Below are 19,798 nucleotides of genomic sequence, written 5' to 3' on the forward strand. Positions count from 1 at the left end.
GCATTAATATCTTTAACCCAAAAATTAATATAATTATATATAGATCTTGAGTTACATTCACATGAGAGAACAATTATTTAATGAAATAATTTATGTTTAATTTTTTTTTATAGGTGAAGATGTGTCCATATTTAACATGTGACGTTAGTTTAAATAAAATTGTTTTTAAAGAAAGATATTTACGAAGAATAAACAAAGTGCGTGTTGCTAGAGGTAATATGCTCTTTCTATTAGAAACGAGATGTATCTTAACCTCATTTAAGTTAAATAAAATTACTGTAAGAGAAAGACTCTTTATTATTTATTATTTAACTATTTGACATAATTGTATATATAAAAGTTAAACTTGAGATTCATCAATCAAACTTTGAGTCAATTTTTAGAATTAAAATTATATCTATTATTTTTCTAATGCCTTTCATTTATTTTTTATAGTAATCGAATTCAAATACTAAAAGATTTACGATAACAAAGAGAAAGAACCCAATAAAACAAAGATGAGAATACAATAAAGCAAAACCATTATTTTATCACTTATTTTTGCATTGGGGTTTTGTTAGCAACCGGGAGCAGAGTACTTAATGCATATCACAACGACAAACATATGATTAAGCATTAACTCAACACTATCTAGCTACCCTTGACATTATTTGATTTGATTCAAACTACGGACTTGATAATTCCATCAACCTTAGAAGCTTCTATGAAAACAATGTCGAAGGCCTCATGCTCAGTGAGATTCAAACGTCTTCCTCCCTCACCATTTTTGGCATCAAACCTTCCAATATCTAAACATGTGCCTGAGCCAGTGATACAGAACACAAGTTTGTATCCAAATTTATATTTCTGAATGCTAAATGTGCCACTAAATGTTTGTTGACCAGGATGACCTTCAGGACCACCAATACCCACACATGCCTTTTGGATTTCATTGTCCACAAACGCCACCCATTTGGAGGATTCAGCACAATATGGTTTCTCTGCGAACTCGATTTCAAGTGGAGTACCTACATGGATATATAGATATTTTCCAAAAACAAAGACATTCAATTAATTAAAGGGCTCAACATACTACTAGAAAATATTAACATTAAAATTAGTCACAAACAATTTTCTTTTAAAAAATTGTCAATACAACTTGACGACCTCAAAATTAGCAAGGAAAAACTATATTCTATCACTAAATTTAGTTTTTTTTAATAAAAAAAAATCACTAAATTTAGTTACCACTTGGTTGGTAGTTGAGAAGGAGGATTTAAGGAAAGAAGATATGGTGAGTTCGAATATTTCCACTAATATTTTAACAAAAACTAGTAATTAACATTAATTAATTAATAAAAAAAATTAGCTACCCGTTCATTATTTTTTAGTAGTGGTGAAAAAAATGATAAAAAAAATTAATTAGTAAGACATTTTCAAACATATCCGTTATATTTCCCTCTTTTTTTTTTTTTTTTTTTATAAATTGAATGTATCTTAAAAAGAATGTTAGCTAAGCTGACAATTTGGGTTGTCATGTGTTTATGATCCTAATTAATTAATCTCCACAAGGCTATTAAGAGCATGATTGGTTTGCCTATGTATTGTTTGTTTATTTATTTTGATTTTGTATTGAAATACGTGTCACATACAATATTTTCATAGCACATCAAACACGTATTATTAAGTTGTTCAACTTACAAGAAAAAGCTAATTAATACAAGTTATACAACTTAGCTATATATGTGTTACCCGGAGATTGATTGATATAATAGGCCTATAATAGTTTCAAACTATATGCAACAATTTCTGGTTAGAGACATATGATGATGATGAGTACCTGTAAAGATGATTCCAGGGCTTATCCCAGGTATGCTGAATTTGACTGGTGTGCCACGGAAGATTTCTGAGTAATCTTGCAAAACAGTAACTGGGCAGTTTGAGTTTCCAGTCCGGCCTAGTTTCAATCCACCACCGGCAGCGCCCCAAGTTGATGGCATAATGTAATATGTGCCACCTGGGAAAATGGGGTTGCCACTTATGTCCACAACTTGTTCAACATCTTCTGAAAGAGCCAGCAAAGCAAAGAGAGGCAGGAAGGAAAGGGATAATAGTAGGGTAGGCTTCATAGTTAATTTACTCGATAGAGATGTTGTGCTTGAGTGTTTTGCTGAATTGCCTTTGCCTCTTTATATAGTACTATAAATACAGACGAAGCCAGAGTCACACATGTTCAAATTAAAAATTGATACATGATTAATTATTATTAACCATACATGTTCCAATTTTTATTTTTTTTTTGGAATCAAACACACATAATATTAAAAGATGTATAATACTCACATATATATTCAAGTTCAATCACATCTATTTGTTAATTTATATAATTCTTGATACCTTTTGTTCTTTAATGAATGTTTATCAAATTCTCGAGTTAACTTGTTAATTTTTAGGAATTTACGAGTCTATTTATTCTCTACAAGTTGAGTCATATGTAAATTTTTTTAATAAACTCTATGTAAACTTGTTAGACTCTATGCAAATTAAGTATTCCAATTAACGAGTCAACAAGTTTAAAAATTAGACTAAACTAGAATGTCATTTTGGGTTGTTTTTATATGTTTATATTTTAACATATCGTCATTTAGTGTGTTGTCTTTAAATCAAAGAACTCACATTTCTAACAGCATCAAAAATCATTGTTGTTCTTTAATAACATCAAATCCTTATTTTCCACTAATATCAAATCCTCAATTATGAGAATGCTCTATTACTATTATCACCATTATCACCTCTGTAAGTTATCATCTAGTAGTGATGCATTACTAAACTTGATTATTTAAGTATTGTATTATCTATTGTTTACTATTTTATGTTAAAATATTTAATTGATATGTTATTTATATGTATTTTTATATAAAATAGACTTTTATAAATTTGTCAAATTTACCAAGTTTTTAAAACTCTCACAAATTTATATACATTATAGAGTTTGATAACCTTCCTTTGATGTTATTCAAATCAAATTCATTAAGAAAAACAAATAAGATACCTTATATATGTCACGTATCTAATAAAAACATTATTTTAATACAAAGTCACACATGCATGTTTTGGATAAGATGGATCTATTCGGATTAGGGCTGAGCACGGCACGGGTCGGATTCGGATCCAAAATAGCTCATCCGATCAAGGAGAGAAAGTATGAGATTGAGACACGGAACGTACAAGGAGAGAAAGACGTACAAGTATGAGATTGGGTTTGGAAATGCTTTATGAATTAAAAATATTATTTGAAATTGGAAATACTTGAGTGCACCTATTCCTGTGCTATTTTCTGTTCATCTTCTCAATAGAAAGCATTGTCTTTAACTTTATGAATGAAGGCTCAATTGATTGTTATATAATAATAAAATAATAAGCAAATGAAAAAACAAAAACATAAACGGGTGTAGAAAATTGTTACTCATAAAAACCCACTACTATCCATTTTTTTTATTCTCTCAATCCGACACCCAATCCGATCCGATCCGTGCACCTTTTCTTTTTTGGTTTTTTCGGATGACGGTCGGTTTCGGATTTTATCCTCACCCCTAAATCGGATTTAGTTTGCTAAGTTAACAAAGTATTGGAAAATTAAAATTAAAACTAAGATATTTTATAAATTTAGTTTATTTTAAATTAAGGGAATATATTTTAATTTTTTTTGTTTTACATTGTTTTATTTAGAAATAGAAATAAACTGATTCATTTAATAATTATAAATTATAAATATATTTAATAGTACACCTAGAAATCAGTTTGCTATTTATATTTTACATTTTACCAACTTACTTGGGCTTATTTTTAGCAAACCCATGAGCTGCCTGCCACAAAAGGAGAGCATTTTAAAAGTAATTACACAAGTTATACAATAATAAGAGAGACGTTGGAAGTAAAATAATTAATGAGAGAGAGGGGATCATACACAAAGTTATTTTTTTAACAAATTCCTAGGCATAAGGATTAAGTAATTTTTTTATTTAAAAAAAAACATTAGCTCCTCGACGCAGCACAACAATCATAATGAATAAATTATTCTAGTATTAAATTACTGATGAGCCACGAGGAGGAATATCTTATTTCTCTCGTGGAACACAAGCTACACAGATCTTCTTCTTCATTTTTTTTTTCTTTCGGGTTTTGGTACTTTTTAACATAACCGGTTCATGGAAAATTCTAAGTAGAACGGAAAGCCCAATCATTTGTGCTACTGATGAAATTTGGGATTTGCTAGGGGCACCCAGCAGAAATGCTGGGGCACCCAGCAGAAATGCTGGTGCACCCAGCAAATTTTAAAATTGCCAAAAATGCCCTTCATGCTTTTTTGCAAACTTGTTCCATTGACAGGGGCGAAAGAAATCTTCCGTGGGACTCCACGGAAGAACCTTCTTCCGCAGTTGACATTATAAATGCGGAAGAAGGTTCTTCCGTGGAGTCCCACGGAAGATTTCTTCTGCCCCTGTCAACGGCAGAAGAACTGCGGAAGAACCTTCTTCCGTGGGTTACTTAGTTAAATTATTTTGTTAATTTTAAGATTATTTTGTACTAGTTAAATGATTTTTTCCTCTGAGAAGTTGACCAATGGCCGATTCTTCTACGCACCGCATGATATGTGTCGGTCACATTTTTCCTGAATTTTTTTATAGTAAAATTCATTTTGGACTCCTCGTTCTTCACAGTTACACACACTCCAGTCACACACTTCTTCCTCTCTCCATTTCTCTAACTCTGACCATGCAATTGGCGTTGCTCTCATTGCATTCTCTATAGAAATGACGAACAAGGCCAAAGGAAAAGGCAAGGAGGTCGGCGGAAAAGGTTATGCCGGCAAGTGCAAGGGCGCCTTCGACGACGACAAGACCGGTGGTGCCCGAAAGAGAAACAAGTGAGGTGTCCTTCAGTTTTTTCTGATGACCAATTAAATGCCGCGCCAAGAAGGATGGACATGCCAGATAAGGGCCAGAGTAAATGTTGGCCCGAAACTAATTTTTTTGAGTTTTGGGCCTTCTGTTGCAGGCCCTTTTCGAATAAACCGGTGTCTGCTGTTATTTTTTTTGGATTCGTTGACGTGCAAACATGAGGCAGGCCACCTTTGGAAAGTCCCACGGCTTTCCCAGATAATTTTAAAAAAACCCCGAACAGGGGTACTTAGGCAAGTTTACATGGCTCGAAACCAACTTTTTTGAGTTTTGGACCTTCTGTTGCAGGCCTTTTTCGAATGAACCGGTGTCTCCTTTTATTTTTTTTGGATTCGTTGACGTGTAAACATGAGACAGGAGACCTTTGGAGAGTCTCACGGGTTTCCCAGATAATTTTAAAAAATCCCCGAACAGGGGTACTTAGGCAACTTTACATGCCCCAAAACCAACTTTTTTGAGTTTTGGGCCTTCTGTTGCAGGCCCTTTTCGAATGAACCGGTGTCTGCTGTTATTTTTTTTGGATTCGTTGATGTGTAAACATGAGACAGGCCACCTTTGGAGAGTCTCACGGCTTTCCCAGATAATTTTAAAAAATCCCCGAACAGGGGTACTTAGGCAACTTTACATGCCCTGAAACCAACTTTTTCGGGTTTTGGGCTTTCCTTATGCTGACTTTTCCACGCAAGGTTTGATGAAATAAGTAGTTCTGTGAACTGGGTTTGATGTTACACAATAGTTAATGACGTCAGACGACAATGACTGACGTGACCCGACAGTGAACGACGTGAAAGTGAAGCCATGTGCCTGGCTGGGCCATCTATATAAATGACAGATGGGGATGTCCATGGTACTCAACAACAACTGGTATTCAGAGTTTGTCAAATTAATTTTCGATAAACAATGGCATTCTTAGGAGAGACTTCGTCCCAGACGATCGTGAACTCGAGGTTGGCATTCATTTTTCCAAATGGAACCGTCATCCACAACGAGTGTGGGGTTTATTTTCAAAGTTCTAGTCCAGTGTCCATGCGAGTACCAAATCTATGCGATTTTTCAACTCTCAAAAACAGAATACACAACAGCCTTCAGCTAAACAACAATCAAGTTGTGGATGAAATTCATTACCGGCGACCAGTGGAAGATACAGGTAACAACATTCACTTTGAAAGTATGCAATTGAAAAATGACATGGATGTGAACACCATGTTAATGTATAATGATCAAGTTTCATTTGTTGGACCGATTGAGTTGTTATGTATCGTTGGTAGAACAGCAGATGCAATTTTAAACTTACTTGAACGCCCCAACATCCCTACACATGATGCGGTTCTGTATTACAATGGAAGGTGGAACATGTCACGCCAAAACAACTTTGTGGGTTACGCGTTCACCGGAATAAATCCAAAAAATTTTGATATTCCAAAAGGATGTAGCATAGATCAACTGAAGGATTTGATCAAGCAAGTAGCACCTAAAGGGAATCCTCCTCATGGGATTCACGAATCCCAAGTTATAAGGCGGTTGTTTTATTGACAACCTAGTCATTTGGAGTATTCTGAGAAAGTTTTAGAATTTAAAATTATTGAGCTGAAATGTGACGACGACGTGCTAAAGGTGCTGGTAGAGTCCAATTACTGAAAACAATTTGTGCCAATAGAAATTTTGGCTCTCTTTAGTAAAGTGGTTATGGAAAATGAGGACGATGTGGTTACATCCTTGCGTGATTGAATACTAGTTAAATGTTAGGTTGTTTCGTGCAAATTAAATTTCTGTCCATGATGTTGTAATCGATGTAATATGTCTTAGTGTGTCAATTTGTTATTTTTGTGACCCGTTTGTAATGTGTAGTATGTATAAAAAAGGAATAAAATTTTTATTATCAACTTTTATCAAAAAAATTTCTAACTTATTGTTGTTTAAATTATATAATAATTTTCAGTATAAATTAAAATTTCTAACTTATTTTGTCCAATCAATTACATTTAACTAAAATTTTTAACTTATTTGTTTCAATGACTAAGTTATTTTTTTTTAAATTTCTAGCTTATTTTTTTAAATTTCTAACTCATTTTTTAAAAAAATTTAACTTATTTTTTTGAAATTTCTAACTTATTTTTTAAAATCTCTAACTTATTTTTTAAAATTTCTAAGTTATTTATTTAAAATTTGTAACTTATTTTTAAAAAATTTCTAACTTATTTGTTTCAATCAATTAAAATTTCTAAATTATTTTTTTAAAATTTCTAACTTACTTTTTAAAATGTCTAACTTATTTTTCTAAAATTTCTAACTTACTTTTTAAAATGTGTAACTTATTTTTTAAGATTTGTAACTTATTTTTAAAAAATTTCTAACTTATTGTTGTTTAAATTATGTAATAATTTTCAGTATAAATTAAAATTTCTAACTTATTTTGTCCAATCAATTACATTTAATTAAAATTTCTAACTTATTTGTTTCAATCAATTAAAATTTTTAACTTATTTTTTTAAAATTTCTAACTTACTTTTTAAAATGTCTAACTTATTTTTTTTTTAAATTTCTAACTTACTTTTTAAAATGTCTAACTTATTTTTTAAAATTTGTAACTTATTTTTAAAAATTTTCTAACTTATTTTTGTTTAAATTATATAATAATTTTCAGTATAAATTAAAATTTCTAACTTATTTTGTCTAATCAATTACATTTAATTAAAATTTCTAACTTATTTGTTTCAATGACTAAGTTATTTTTTTTTTAAATTTCTAGCTTATTTTTTTAAAATTTCTAACTCATTTTTTTAAAAAAATTTAACTTATTTTTTTGAAATGTCTAACTTATTTTTTAAAATTTGTAACTTATTTTTTTTAAAATTTCTAACTTATTGTTGTTTAAATTATATAATAATTTTCAGTATAAATTAAAATTTCTAACTTAGTTTTTCCAATCAATTACATTTAATTAAAATTTCTAACTTATTTGTTTCAATGACTAAGTTATTTTTTTAAAATTTCTAGCTTATTTTTTTAAATTTCTAACTCATTTTTAAAAAACATTTAACTTATTTTTTTGAAATGTCTAACTTATTTTTTTAAAAATTTCTAACTTACTTTTTAAAATGTCTAACGTATTTTTTAAAATTTGTAACTTATTTTTAAAAATTTCTAACTTATTTTTTTGAAATTTCTAACTTATTGTTGTTTAAACTATATAATAATTTTCAGTATAAATTAAAATTTCTAACTTATTTTATCCAATCAATTACATTTAATTAAAATTTCTAACTTATTTGTTTCAATCAATTAAAATTTCTAACTTCTTTTTTTTAAAATTTCTAACTTACTTTTTAAAATGTCTAACTTATTTTTTAAAATTTGTAACTTATTTTTAAAAATTTCTAACTTATATTTATCACATACATAAACAAGTACTAAAATTAACAATTTAAGTAAAAAGATAATTTAAATACATAAAGAAATAGAGACATTATCTAAATCAATGTGTTTTAACAAATACTAAAATTTAAATACATAAACAAATACAATAAAAAAGATAAATCCTAATCTATGCGGGGTCTCTGTCGCGGCCTAAGACTGTCATCTGGGTCGTCATCTCTAGCTATCCTCAGGCAAAGATCCATGATATCATATAAGTCAGTCACTGCAGTCACCATCCTGAGGTTGATGACGCGCTCCAAATGCTCAGCAATCCTTCCCATCCTGACACATGCTGTGCAATCAACCTGTCTCAGTGAAAATAACAAGTTAGTATGAATTTATAAAAAATAATTAAGTTAACAAAAAGTACACAGCTTACCACAGAATGCGTAGGGGGATCTGACGCGACTGGAACCTCGGCGACAGGTGGCTCGACGAAGTCATCATCAGTGGGAGGGGGAGGCGCAGGTCTCGGCTCAGCAGTGTCCTCCGTCGACGTCACAAAGGGGTGCGAAATCTGAAAAAACCACTCTATGTAGTCTGGGGCCACCTGCCCAGGAACTACACAGAGCTTCCCTGTAGGCGCCACATGGTCTGAAAAGTGTACCCATCGGTCGTCTATATCAGTACCTGTCAACGAATCACGAATCGGTGGCAGAGGAACGGTCTGAATGTACCCCATCTGCCGAACCACCCTCTCTGGTCGAAGGTAGACGATGATCGGACCCCATCTGACTTGCCCCGTGTACGAGGAGATCAAGTCATAGCCTCGAACTCCCCGATGCTCAGCATACGGCATCCAACAGACGTCAGTCACTGTCAGGGCATCAATACGTGCTCTGTAAGGGGCTCCCTTAATCCCGGTCATCTGGGCCTTACCCATAAGCCACCTACAGGCACGTGGGCTAGCCTCAGCATAACCATCGTCAACAACAGACCTGTGGACTGATGGAAAGTGCTCGTAAATCCAGCACTACAAACACAAAGTCAACATCAGCAATCAAACATGGATTGAATTTTACTTTAATTTAAATTACAAGCAGCGATACTCACTTGAAGTAGTGAAATGTAACCAGCCATCTGTCGTGTAGGGGCCTACGACGCCTCGTTAAGCTGATCGTATAGGTGGACCAAAGCGGTCGCTCCCCAAAAGAATGCCCCTGCCTGGCCCAGGTCTCTGAATGCCTGCAGGTGCACAACATGGACATGGGTTGCACTCTTGTTAACGAAAAGAGTGCAACCAACCAAATGAAGTAGGTACGTCCGAGCTGCAGCAACCCACTGCCTGGCCCGGCACCTACTCTGGTACATGTCCCGAAGCCAGGACAACCGAACATGAGGCCCACCTGCCTGACGTGTCTCAGCTGTAGCCTCGTCTGGGGTGACCTCAAGTAGCTCCGTCAACAGGGCGACTGCGTCAGATGTAGCCAGCGGCTCGAATGAATGCAGCGTGCCAGTAATCGAAATGTGCAGCAATGACAAAACGTCGTCTAGAGTGATCGTCACCTCCCCTACTGGGAGGTGGAAGCTGCTCGTCTCCCTATGTCACCTCTCAACAAAGGCGGATATGAGTCCAGGATCAGTGGTGATCACAGAACACCTGATCAATGGATCCAATCCGGTGGCCGCAATCATACCTTCGATCTCAGCAGCCGGTCTCCCAAATTTATCTACTTTCCTACCATGGGAGACCAACTTGAGATCGGGTCGCTCCTAAATTGAATAACAGTTTATAAATTTGTGTATTTCAAAATAAAAGAAACTACTTTCTAATTACTGGAATAAAATAAGTACGTACCTGTCCACTCCATATGTTGTGTGCCACATGATCAGCAAATCCTATCAAAACAAATGGATCGCGTGGCCCACCCGGGAACCCCTCATCATCATCAGCTGTCCCATCACTAGCCAATCGATCTATCTCAGCATCATCGGCAGCTGCTGTCCTCTCTGGGCTACCATCAGACGCATGAGGCATATCCTCAGTCAACTGAGGAACATCCTCGACTCTCTGCGTCACCCGTTGCCTACGTGCTGAGGCAGTGGGCCTACAACACCGAGGAACAACCTCAGCCACATCCTGACTAAGGTCTCTGCCTCTACCTGTGCCTACCACACGACGTAGACCTCGTGTTCTAACCATGATCTGAAATCATGAAGAACACTCAAATAATTTGTGTAACAAAGCTTTGGAATTCTAACTAATCCACATAATTTATCCAAATCCACAAATTATATATTTAGTTCAACATAATTTATCCAAATAATTGACATACAAATGCATATATAACAAATGAGGTTGCGTACTAGTAGGGTTTGACTCAAGCCACTAATGAGGTTGCGTACTTGTAGAGTTTCTCTAGTGAATCTAACAATGTAATTATTTAATGAATCATTAGATTTTTGTCTAATCATCACAATACTCACATCTAATGACATATGACTTGCTTGCCTAGTGAAAATGATTAAAACTCTCTCAATTTTCACTTTACGTTCATCAATTTTCTCTTTGTTCAATTATTGTTTTAAGTCATTGTTAGGGGAGATAAGGCAACTCTTATGAGAAGCACCTTTAGAAGAATGTCGCAAACGAGAATTGTCATCTGCACTTCATGTCTACTTCAAGGACTGGTTATATGGTAACTATCATTTGTTGTCTTTCAGATCCAATTTATAACTTAACTTTTCAACAAGTACTTGTAGGAGATGAAAGCTAAAATTGTGATGAAGCTAAAATTCATCAAGCTTCTAAAAAAGGGAGAAGTTTCAATCAGCTGAAAGGCAATTCATGAGCAGTATATTATAAAAGGAGAGGATTGGTACAAAGGGGGTTGCTCTAATGAATTGCTATTTTCAAGAGGAAGTTAAGTAGATAATGCTAATATCTTAAAAGTGGGCGATGAAGTGAGGGCCAAAGTTGTCGGTATTGATTGGTGAGATTCACAATAGTTGTGCTTTTTACACAAATTTTCTGTTGATATTCTTGCTGGTTGACTAAATCCATGCTTTGATATCATTGGGTTTAAGTGTAGTAAAGTTGCATGTTTTGCTTTGTTGTGAACCAACTATTTCAAAAGATCTTGGGCTATGTTTGGATAAAAGTTGGTTTGGAAATTCCAATGCACATTCATGAATTCCAAAACATAAAATGGAGAAGGAAGAATTTGTCATTTTGTTGCTTTGGGAGTAAAACTAAAAGTACTTTTGAACTCCATCAACTAACATCTAAACATGCACTAAGCTATTGAATGAATGCACAAATGATTTTTATATCTAACTTGTCTCTTCGTCCATGAGCTCTTTGGACTTGAAGCATGGAAATTACAAACAATAATACCTTTCCTTGTGTTAAAATTTAGCTTTTCTTTAGAAAAATGAGGGCAACTATGGAACATGTGGTTATAGAGCCTTTTATACCATGTCATAAAATGCCTGGTATTTTATTTCTATTTTGCTACATTTTGTCTTGTGTGTTTATGGAAATCATTTTTTGACTTATCTAAGTTATTGCAGGGGAAAATCAAGGATTAACCTATCAATTAGACAGCTAGAAGAAGATCCACTCTTAGAAACTCTGGACAAAGTAATACCTCAGGTTTGTATTGACATAAACTATACATACATGGATGGTATATAAACATGTCACGTGTGTGAGCAAATTATTTTACTAATGAATTGCTTTGCTAAAACAGGGCTAAAGGAACATCTTAGATGCTCACATGATGTGCATTACTGCAAGATGTGACAATTATTACTACATCATATGGAATACCCTTTTTCTTGGGTTTATACATATTTGCTTATGTTTTATAATCTTTCCAACGATGACTAAATCAAATCAGTTACAAATTCAGTCTCATTTGCATCTACATTTAATCAAACAAGAGATGCGTTTAAGTGCTTCCAATTTGTGGCAACAACAGCTTGGCACTTGGGTATGCTTGTACTCATCCACCTCTCTTTGACATCCTAATGCATAAATCAATCACACCAAATATAATTTCAATTTACATCCTAAATACAATTTTTAAGAGCAACTAAAAAACACAAAATTAGGGACTTTGTGTAACTTAAATACCATATACACTTTGTAACACCTAATAAATAAATAAAACTAACTAATAATATCAATATTTATGTGGTGCAGACATAATTTTCAAGAAAAAAACCAAATATACAGCAAAATGTATCCTGCGGAAGAAGTTTGGTAGGTTCTTCCGCGAGAAGGATTGAAAGCCTGCGGAAGAAGGTTCCGCAGGTTCTTCCGCGAGAACAAAATGGAGCCAGCGGAAGAAGGTGTTCTTCCGCGGGTTGCTGCGGAAGAAAGGTGAAAGGTTCTTCCGCGGGTGCCAGCGGAAGAAGGTGAAGAAGGTTCTTCCGCTTTCACACACGCGGAAGAAGGTTCTTCTCGCGGAAGAACTTCGTCTTCAACCTCCACCACCAAAACACAACAATGTCGTCAATCCTAAGGCCATTTACGCGATTCAAACACATTGGTGGTTAGAAAACTAACCTCGATGGCGGAAGAAGAAGGGAACGAAAGCCTGTGGAGGAGAGGATCCAAATTTCAAACGTCCTACCAAATGACGAACAAATCTGCTACCAAATGACGAAGAAACGTCCTACCAAATCAGCAAGAAAAGAAATTTGAAATGTCCGCGCAGGAAGAACGAAGAAGACGAAGAAGAAAGGGGGAGGAAGCTTTGCTTGCTGGGTGCACGGGGGAAGAAGAAAGGGCGGAAGATGCAGCTTTTTTTTTTTTTTTTAAATATATTAACTTTTCTTTTTTTAAATGAAGGGTATTTTTGGTAGTTACTTGAATTGCTGAGTGCACCAGCAATTCTGCTGGGTGCACCTAGCAACAGCCATGAAATTTAATTAGAATGAAGGGATGAGATGGGACTTTAGTTAAGCGGGTTAGAATAGTAAATGCGTGTTTAAAACTATAGATAGATGAGTATAGTGTAAATGAACCATTTGCTTCCTGAATTTGTATTTCGATGTGATTTTAGTTTTTGACACTAAGAAAAAATGTAAATAAATATTTGAAATTTTTAGAATTTTATTTTTGCTAAATATATAAATTTTCCATTTTGATGCCTAAACTTATGTTATTATTGTCATTTTGTATAGCTTTGGTTTATTAGTATTTATGGTCATTGATGTCTGTAAATACATCTTAACCATTGTTATTCTTAGATGGGAAGCTTTTCTTGCTCTTCTTTTCGTATATGGGTTTGGGTATTTTTTGTATCCCTTACTTGTATATTTATATTTTGAGAAAAATGGGTTATACACTAAAATAATTTTACATAGATATTTAATCATTATTCATTATGTATGATAAATTTTTTATTTTTATAATAATTACTTAAAATATATATAAATGATAATTTTTAATTAAAGGTTAATATAAAATTGTTTACACTGATAATATATGACCATTAAATTTTTTACTGATTAAAAAGAATTTTCAAATTAGGGACCAAAACGAGAAAAGGGAGTTGATTTTAGGGAATAAATAAAATTCTAGAAAATTTAAAAACTTATTTAATTTTTAAATTTGTTTAACTAAAATGACACTGAAATATAAATTCAAGAACTAATTATTGATTTTGTAAAATAAAAAAAAACTAATTACTGATGGGTGTATGAGGTAGCTCAATTTGTTTTGTTTAATTTGTGATGACTCACATAATCACATTTATATGTAGGGAATTGCTTTGAGCATTTAACATTTTTACTAAGACATCTAGCTGCATAGGTGAAAAGGACTAAAATATCTTTCACATTTTCTTTAAATACGAATTGACAATCCGTATAAGTCATATGAAATGTCAACCCATATGAGTTTTTTTTTAATTATTTTTAAAAAAAATAAAATTAAAAGCTATTTTTAAAAAACTCATACAAATTGTTGATCCGTATGAGTCATATGGATTGACAATTGACAATCCATATGACTCATAAGATCATTAATCTATATGATTTTTTTTAAAAATTTCATACGGATTAATGACCTGTATGAGTGATATGTCAATTCATATGACTAATACAAATCATCAACCTGTATGAATTTTTTAAATTTTTTTAATTATTTTTGTAAAAAAATTATTAATTTTTTTTAAAAAGAAACTCATACGGATTGATGATTCGTGACTCATATGAATTATCAATCCATATGAGTTTTTTTTAATTATTAAAAAATAATTTTTTTTATATGTTAGCAATAGTTTAGAAATTTTATAAATATTGATTTGGTAATATTATTTAAAACATACTAAACAACCACCAAACTTCATCATATATCCTTAACAAAACATATGCACCACCGACGACAACAAACGTACACCAACAAAAGGTAATGGAAGCAAGTTTCAATTGTGAAGTGAGGTTTTACGAAAACAAAAAGGCGCTGCAGAAATGAAAAAAGAAATATGTTATTTATAACCTAGAATTTCTATAAGGACAGTTTTAGCATTTTGGAAAACTGCTGGGTGTACTAACAAAAATATTGGGTGCCCAAAGCATTTCCCTTATACGTATTGGACTAGACTAACAGGCCTTTTTTTTGTATAGTCCGCATTTAATCCAACTAACTCGCGAGTGTTGCTAGGTGCACCCAGCATTCTTAAAAAATGATAAAATTGTTCTTGCTTGGTTTTCCTCCTACGGATCAACTTGATCCGTAACAGAAAAAATAATTATAATATACTTTAAAGATACAACATATTTATTTATAATATAATTAAATATATTTTTTATTTTATTAATTATAATATATTTATAAATATTGATTTATTATAAATAATTAATTTTTTAATATATTTTTTTAGAATAAATTTGTTTAGAAGATGATATTAAAATACTTACTGAGTCCCATTATAATTATTGTTTAAGGTTATTTTATACATATTAATAAAAATCAATAAATACATAAAAGATAATATTATAAAGAATTCATCATATCATTAATATTATAAAGAATATAAAAAAAATAATTAGTATTATATTAAAAATTAAAATACTAACTAGTTTATAGTACATTTTTTTACATGATCATTAGTATAAGTGGGAAAATAGTAATTATAAGAGAATTTAAAAATATTAGTACGTTATATAAAATAAGGATCTTAGATAACGAATGATGTCCATTTTTTGTTTAATTTTTTTTTACACCTTTTTCAACTTCTTTATTTCAATTATATTTAAAGTCATATTTCAAATTATTTTTTATTAGTTGGTAAACTAAGTTAACTAGACCATTTATAATAATTTACATATACTATAACTAAGTTAACTAGACCATTTTAATAACACGCGTGTATATAGACACAAATGGAATACACAATCAATGAAAATAAATAAAACTAACATTACTAATGAAAATAAATAAAACCAACAATACTCATGAAATGAGTTTATGTACAATATCTGTATATACATGGAATATCAATATAAAATATGTACATAAACTACGCCTGATCCGTGCGCCGCTTGCGTCTAGACCTAACATATACAAGATGGTCATGTGTCACACTCCTGGCCAACCTGAGGCATTCTTCGATCACCTCATGTGTCGATGAGCCAGGCGTGACCACCCCTAGACTCAGATGGTGCTCCAACCTCTCAGCAATGTCATCACAAACTTCCTGTTACATACAAAACAAACTAATTACACAAATTATTATGCAAATATTGAGGTAAGGGACGTAAATTATTAGTATTACTTACCACTGCATGTCTGGGCTCCTCCGCAAATGTCGACGATGCTCCTGGCTCCGGCACGCGAGGGATATTCGTCTGTGGGGTCTGAGGGACGACTCAGGGCTGCGGGGCGTGACCATGAGGCAGAGGATCTAATGTATGGCCTGGTGTCATGAAAGGATGGGAGATGCGGAAGAACCAGTCCATGTAGTCACTGGAACACGCCCCTGACACAACGCATACCTCACCTGCGGGAACGATATGATCCTCGTAGTGCATTTACCTGTCGTGTATATCATCATACGAGACCCATGAATCGACAGGAGGAGCAGGAATGGTCTGCGTGTAGCCAAACTGCCGCACGACCCTCTCTGGTCGGTAATAAACAGCAACAGGCCCCAGCGCAAGAGACCGGAATAGCATGATCTGACGTGGAAGTCCCGGACCTCTCGGTGCTCCCCATAAGGGATCCAACAGACATTCGGAATCCGGAGTCGGTCCAGGCGCTCCCTGTACGCCGGCGTACGAATGCTCTTCACGGTCTTCTTGGTCGCAATCCACCTACACGCACGCGGAGAATCCTCGTCGTACTCCTGATCAGCAGTGGAGTCCGCAACTGAGGGAAAGTGCTCATAAATCCAGCACTACAGATGTAACATCAAAATTATAAACATTAATAATGAAAGTGTAACAAAATTTAAAGTTGAACATTATTGAGGCTGAACGAATAAAAAACATATTTGTTACCTGCAGCAGTGTGATGTAACCGCCGAGCTGTCGGCTGTGGCTCATAGATGCATCGTTCAGCTAGTCATACATATGCACCAAAGCAGCCACTCCCCAAGCGTACCTCTCCGTCATACTAAGGTCACGAAGGGCCTCCAAGTAGACAACATGGACATTGGTTGCACTCTTGTTAGCAAACAGAGTGCAACCCAGAAAGTGAAGAAGATATGCGCGAGCCGCAGCTGTCCAATGACCTGCCTGGCATCGACGCTCATATATATCACGCACCCATTGCAGGCGTACGTACGGTCCGCGACACTGGACTGTCTCAGCCCTAGCAGACTCTGGAGAGACCATCAACAAGTCCACCAACATCTGAACCGCATCGTCCACATGCAAGGGCTCAAATGAGTGTAAGTCGCCAATAACGGGAAGATGGAGAAGAGAGGAGACGTCGTCCAATGTGATGGTGAGCTCTCCCACCGGGAGATGGAAACTAGACGTCTCCCAGTGCCACTACTCCACAAACGCGGAAAAAAGTCCCTGATCGCCGGTGTCTACCGAACACGCGATTAGAGGACTTAGTCCTGTACCAGCAACAAGTCCCTCAATGACAGAGACAGACCTACCTAAACTGTGGACCTTCCTCCCATGAGAGGATAGCTTCAATTCAGGACACTCCTGAATTGAAGTATAAAGGAACGCAAAATTCGTTAAAATCATCATTTAAAGGAAAACTAATTACAAGTAACTAAAATTAAATAGTATAAATACCTCTCCCGTCCATACGCTGCAAGCAACGTGATTCGCATACAGGGTCAACACGGATGGGTCGCTCGGACCACCCGAAAATTCCTCATGCGCGTCCTCAGCAGGCTCTGCGCCTGTGTCCGCAGGAAAGTCCGCAGGAATGTCCTCTACAGAAGCTGGTGCCTCCATCGAGTCATCCTGAACATCTGGCGCAGGGATGACTAGCTCATCGACGTGATCCGCAGTCACAGCGACTCGCTGCCTCCGTGCGGATGCAGTAGGCCGTCGACACTGCGGAGCATCATCGGAATCATCACGATCTCCTCTGCCGACACCTCTGCTAGTAACCTGACCTAAGGCACGACCTAATCCTCTGGTCTTAACCATGATCTGCAAATGAGTGACGCAAATTCAATCACCCATTTCATTCACTCAAATTTCATTGGTCTAACGCAAATTTCATTGACTGGAAGTCGCGCAAGCTGTTAGGCTTTCAAGAAAGGCATGTCAAGAAAGGCTACACATGTTAGGCTTTTATCGGGTTAGTTTTTATTCAGTACACTATATGATTGAATGGAAATTGATTATGGATCCTAATATTATTGATATTAGATGAACAAAGCCAAAGAAAGAAGAAATCAATCTTCTTAATATTAGATGAACAAAGCCAAAGAAAGAAGAAATCAACCTTATGTGGACTGGTCAAGCTTTATGCTTATTCATTTGGTTCAACCTATAAAGGAAGTACATGGTCATAACTTAGTTAAAGGATACTTTATCCTTTATGAGCTATTTCTTTTCTAAGGATACTCTATCCTTTATGGTCATAACTTAGTTAAAGGAAGAAATGGAAGCAACTACTCATTTGGTTCAACCTATACTGGCAGTGAAGTGCATTCCTATGAGCCCCAAGCAATATTAATTGAAATATTAACTACTAAGTAGTTTACCAAGTGTTTTTATGATTCATTCTAATATCTCATGCAATTTGTGATAAAATAATGTTTAGTGTAGCCCAAAGTAAATTCAAGGATCTCGAGGTTGTGATTAAATTTAAAGTCCCTTTTATTAATTGAGAATTTGTGTTTTGTTTCTCTACCTTTTATGTTTTCAATTTTTGAAATTTAATTGATGATTATGATAGGGTTTTGGGAATTGAATTAGTATTAGCATTAGGTGATAGAATGGCTACTTAATTGATGACCAAAATGCTTATTGCTCTAAAGTTTGATATAAAACCATTTGTATGGAATAGTTGGTTCATCATTTGTGATATTATATTATAGCCGACCATGTGGCTTAGAGTTCTAAATAACTTAAGGTTTTGGGATAGTTGGTTCATGATTCCAAATGCATTTCTTCACATACAGGCTCAGAGGTTCTAAGCAAACTACCATCATGCCAAATTCCTAGTTCTATCATGTCAAATTCCTATTTCCTAGTTTAATCCATTAATTGCAAGTATTTGCATCTATCTAAGGTATGAATTTAGGTACAAGAAGCTGCAGATTGCTATTCGTTGTTGTTCTCCTCTAATTTGGATTTTCTATTTCTATTCATTGTTGTTCTCCTCTAATTAAATTGTTAGATATGAATTTAGGTACAAGAAGTTGCAGATTGCTTGGGTGCTGACTGTGTGCCTCGATATGTTGAGATGAAGCACATGGAAGTTGGCTTATAGGGATATCAATTATATTGGTCATAACTTAGTTAAAGGAAGTACATGGAAGTTGGCTTATATGAAGCACATGGAAGTTGGCTTATAGGGATATCAATCATATTGGTCATAACTTAGTTAAAGGAAGTACATGGAAGTTGGCTTATATGGAAGCACATGGAAGTTAGCTTATAGGGATATCAATCATATTAGTCATAACTTAGTTAAAGGAATGAATTTGTATGTAATCACATAAAAGGCAATTACATATTCGCATTAAATCAAATAAAGTATTTAGCAAATAATTAGCATACATTCATGGCAATTTGTATGAAACAGTAGATATTCATGACACTATTTATCAAATATTTAGCATACATTCAGAGGTATCAAATAATATTTGGCAATTTTTTAATTAAAATCAAACTGTGAGTTTTATGGATCAGGTGATCCGTAAAGTATATTGAGTATTTTACAGATCAAGTGATCCGTAAACTACTCAACATACTTTACGGATCAAGTGATCCGTAAATATTTTCTGGATCAAGTTGATCCGGAAGATGCTTACGGATCACTTGATCCGTAAAGCTCCCAGCGATTT

General features: G+C 34.3%; 4 protein-coding genes across 4 annotated transcripts; all 4 read right to left on the minus strand.

Moving 5' to 3' along the window:
- Positions 1–498: 498 nt before the first annotated feature.
- Positions 499–2,161, minus strand: LOC114368647 (kunitz-type trypsin inhibitor-like 2 protein). The gene is made up of 2 exons (XM_028325862.1): positions 1,820–2,161; positions 499–1,007 (listed from the first exon to the last, which is right to left on the minus strand). Exons 1-2 carry the CDS (start codon positions 2,106–2,108, stop codon positions 661–663), a joined length of 636 nt encoding a protein of 211 aa, XP_028181663.1. The 5' UTR covers positions 2,109–2,161; the 3' UTR covers positions 499–660.
- Positions 2,162–8,479: 6,318 nt separating this feature from the next.
- LOC114368425 (protein MAIN-LIKE 1-like) lies at positions 8,480–9,437 on the minus strand. The gene is made up of 3 exons (XM_028325705.1): positions 9,411–9,437; positions 8,737–9,330; positions 8,480–8,662 (listed from the first exon to the last, which is right to left on the minus strand). Exons 1-3 carry the CDS (start codon positions 9,435–9,437, stop codon positions 8,480–8,482), a joined length of 804 nt encoding a protein of 267 aa, XP_028181506.1.
- Positions 9,438–15,832: 6,395 nt separating this feature from the next.
- Positions 15,833–17,165, minus strand: LOC114368426. Its single transcript, XM_028325706.1, has 4 exons — positions 16,915–17,165; positions 16,812–16,845; positions 16,313–16,708; positions 15,833–16,009 (listed from the first exon to the last, which is right to left on the minus strand). The coding sequence occupies exons 1-4, from the start codon at positions 17,163–17,165 to the stop codon at positions 15,833–15,835; spliced, it is 858 nt and encodes a 285-aa protein (XP_028181507.1).
- Positions 17,166–17,306: 141 nt separating this feature from the next.
- On the minus strand, positions 17,307–17,927 carry LOC114368427. The gene is made up of 2 exons (XM_028325707.1): positions 17,565–17,927; positions 17,307–17,471 (listed from the first exon to the last, which is right to left on the minus strand). Exons 1-2 carry the CDS (start codon positions 17,925–17,927, stop codon positions 17,307–17,309), a joined length of 528 nt encoding a protein of 175 aa, XP_028181508.1.
- Between the last annotated feature and the right edge of the window lie 1,871 nt (positions 17,928–19,798).

The sequence above is a fragment of the Glycine soja genome, chromosome 9 (genome assembly GCF_004193775.1).
Source record: "Glycine soja cultivar W05 chromosome 9, ASM419377v2, whole genome shotgun sequence".
In the NCBI taxonomy this organism is placed as follows: domain Eukaryota; kingdom Viridiplantae; phylum Streptophyta; class Magnoliopsida; order Fabales; family Fabaceae; genus Glycine; species Glycine soja.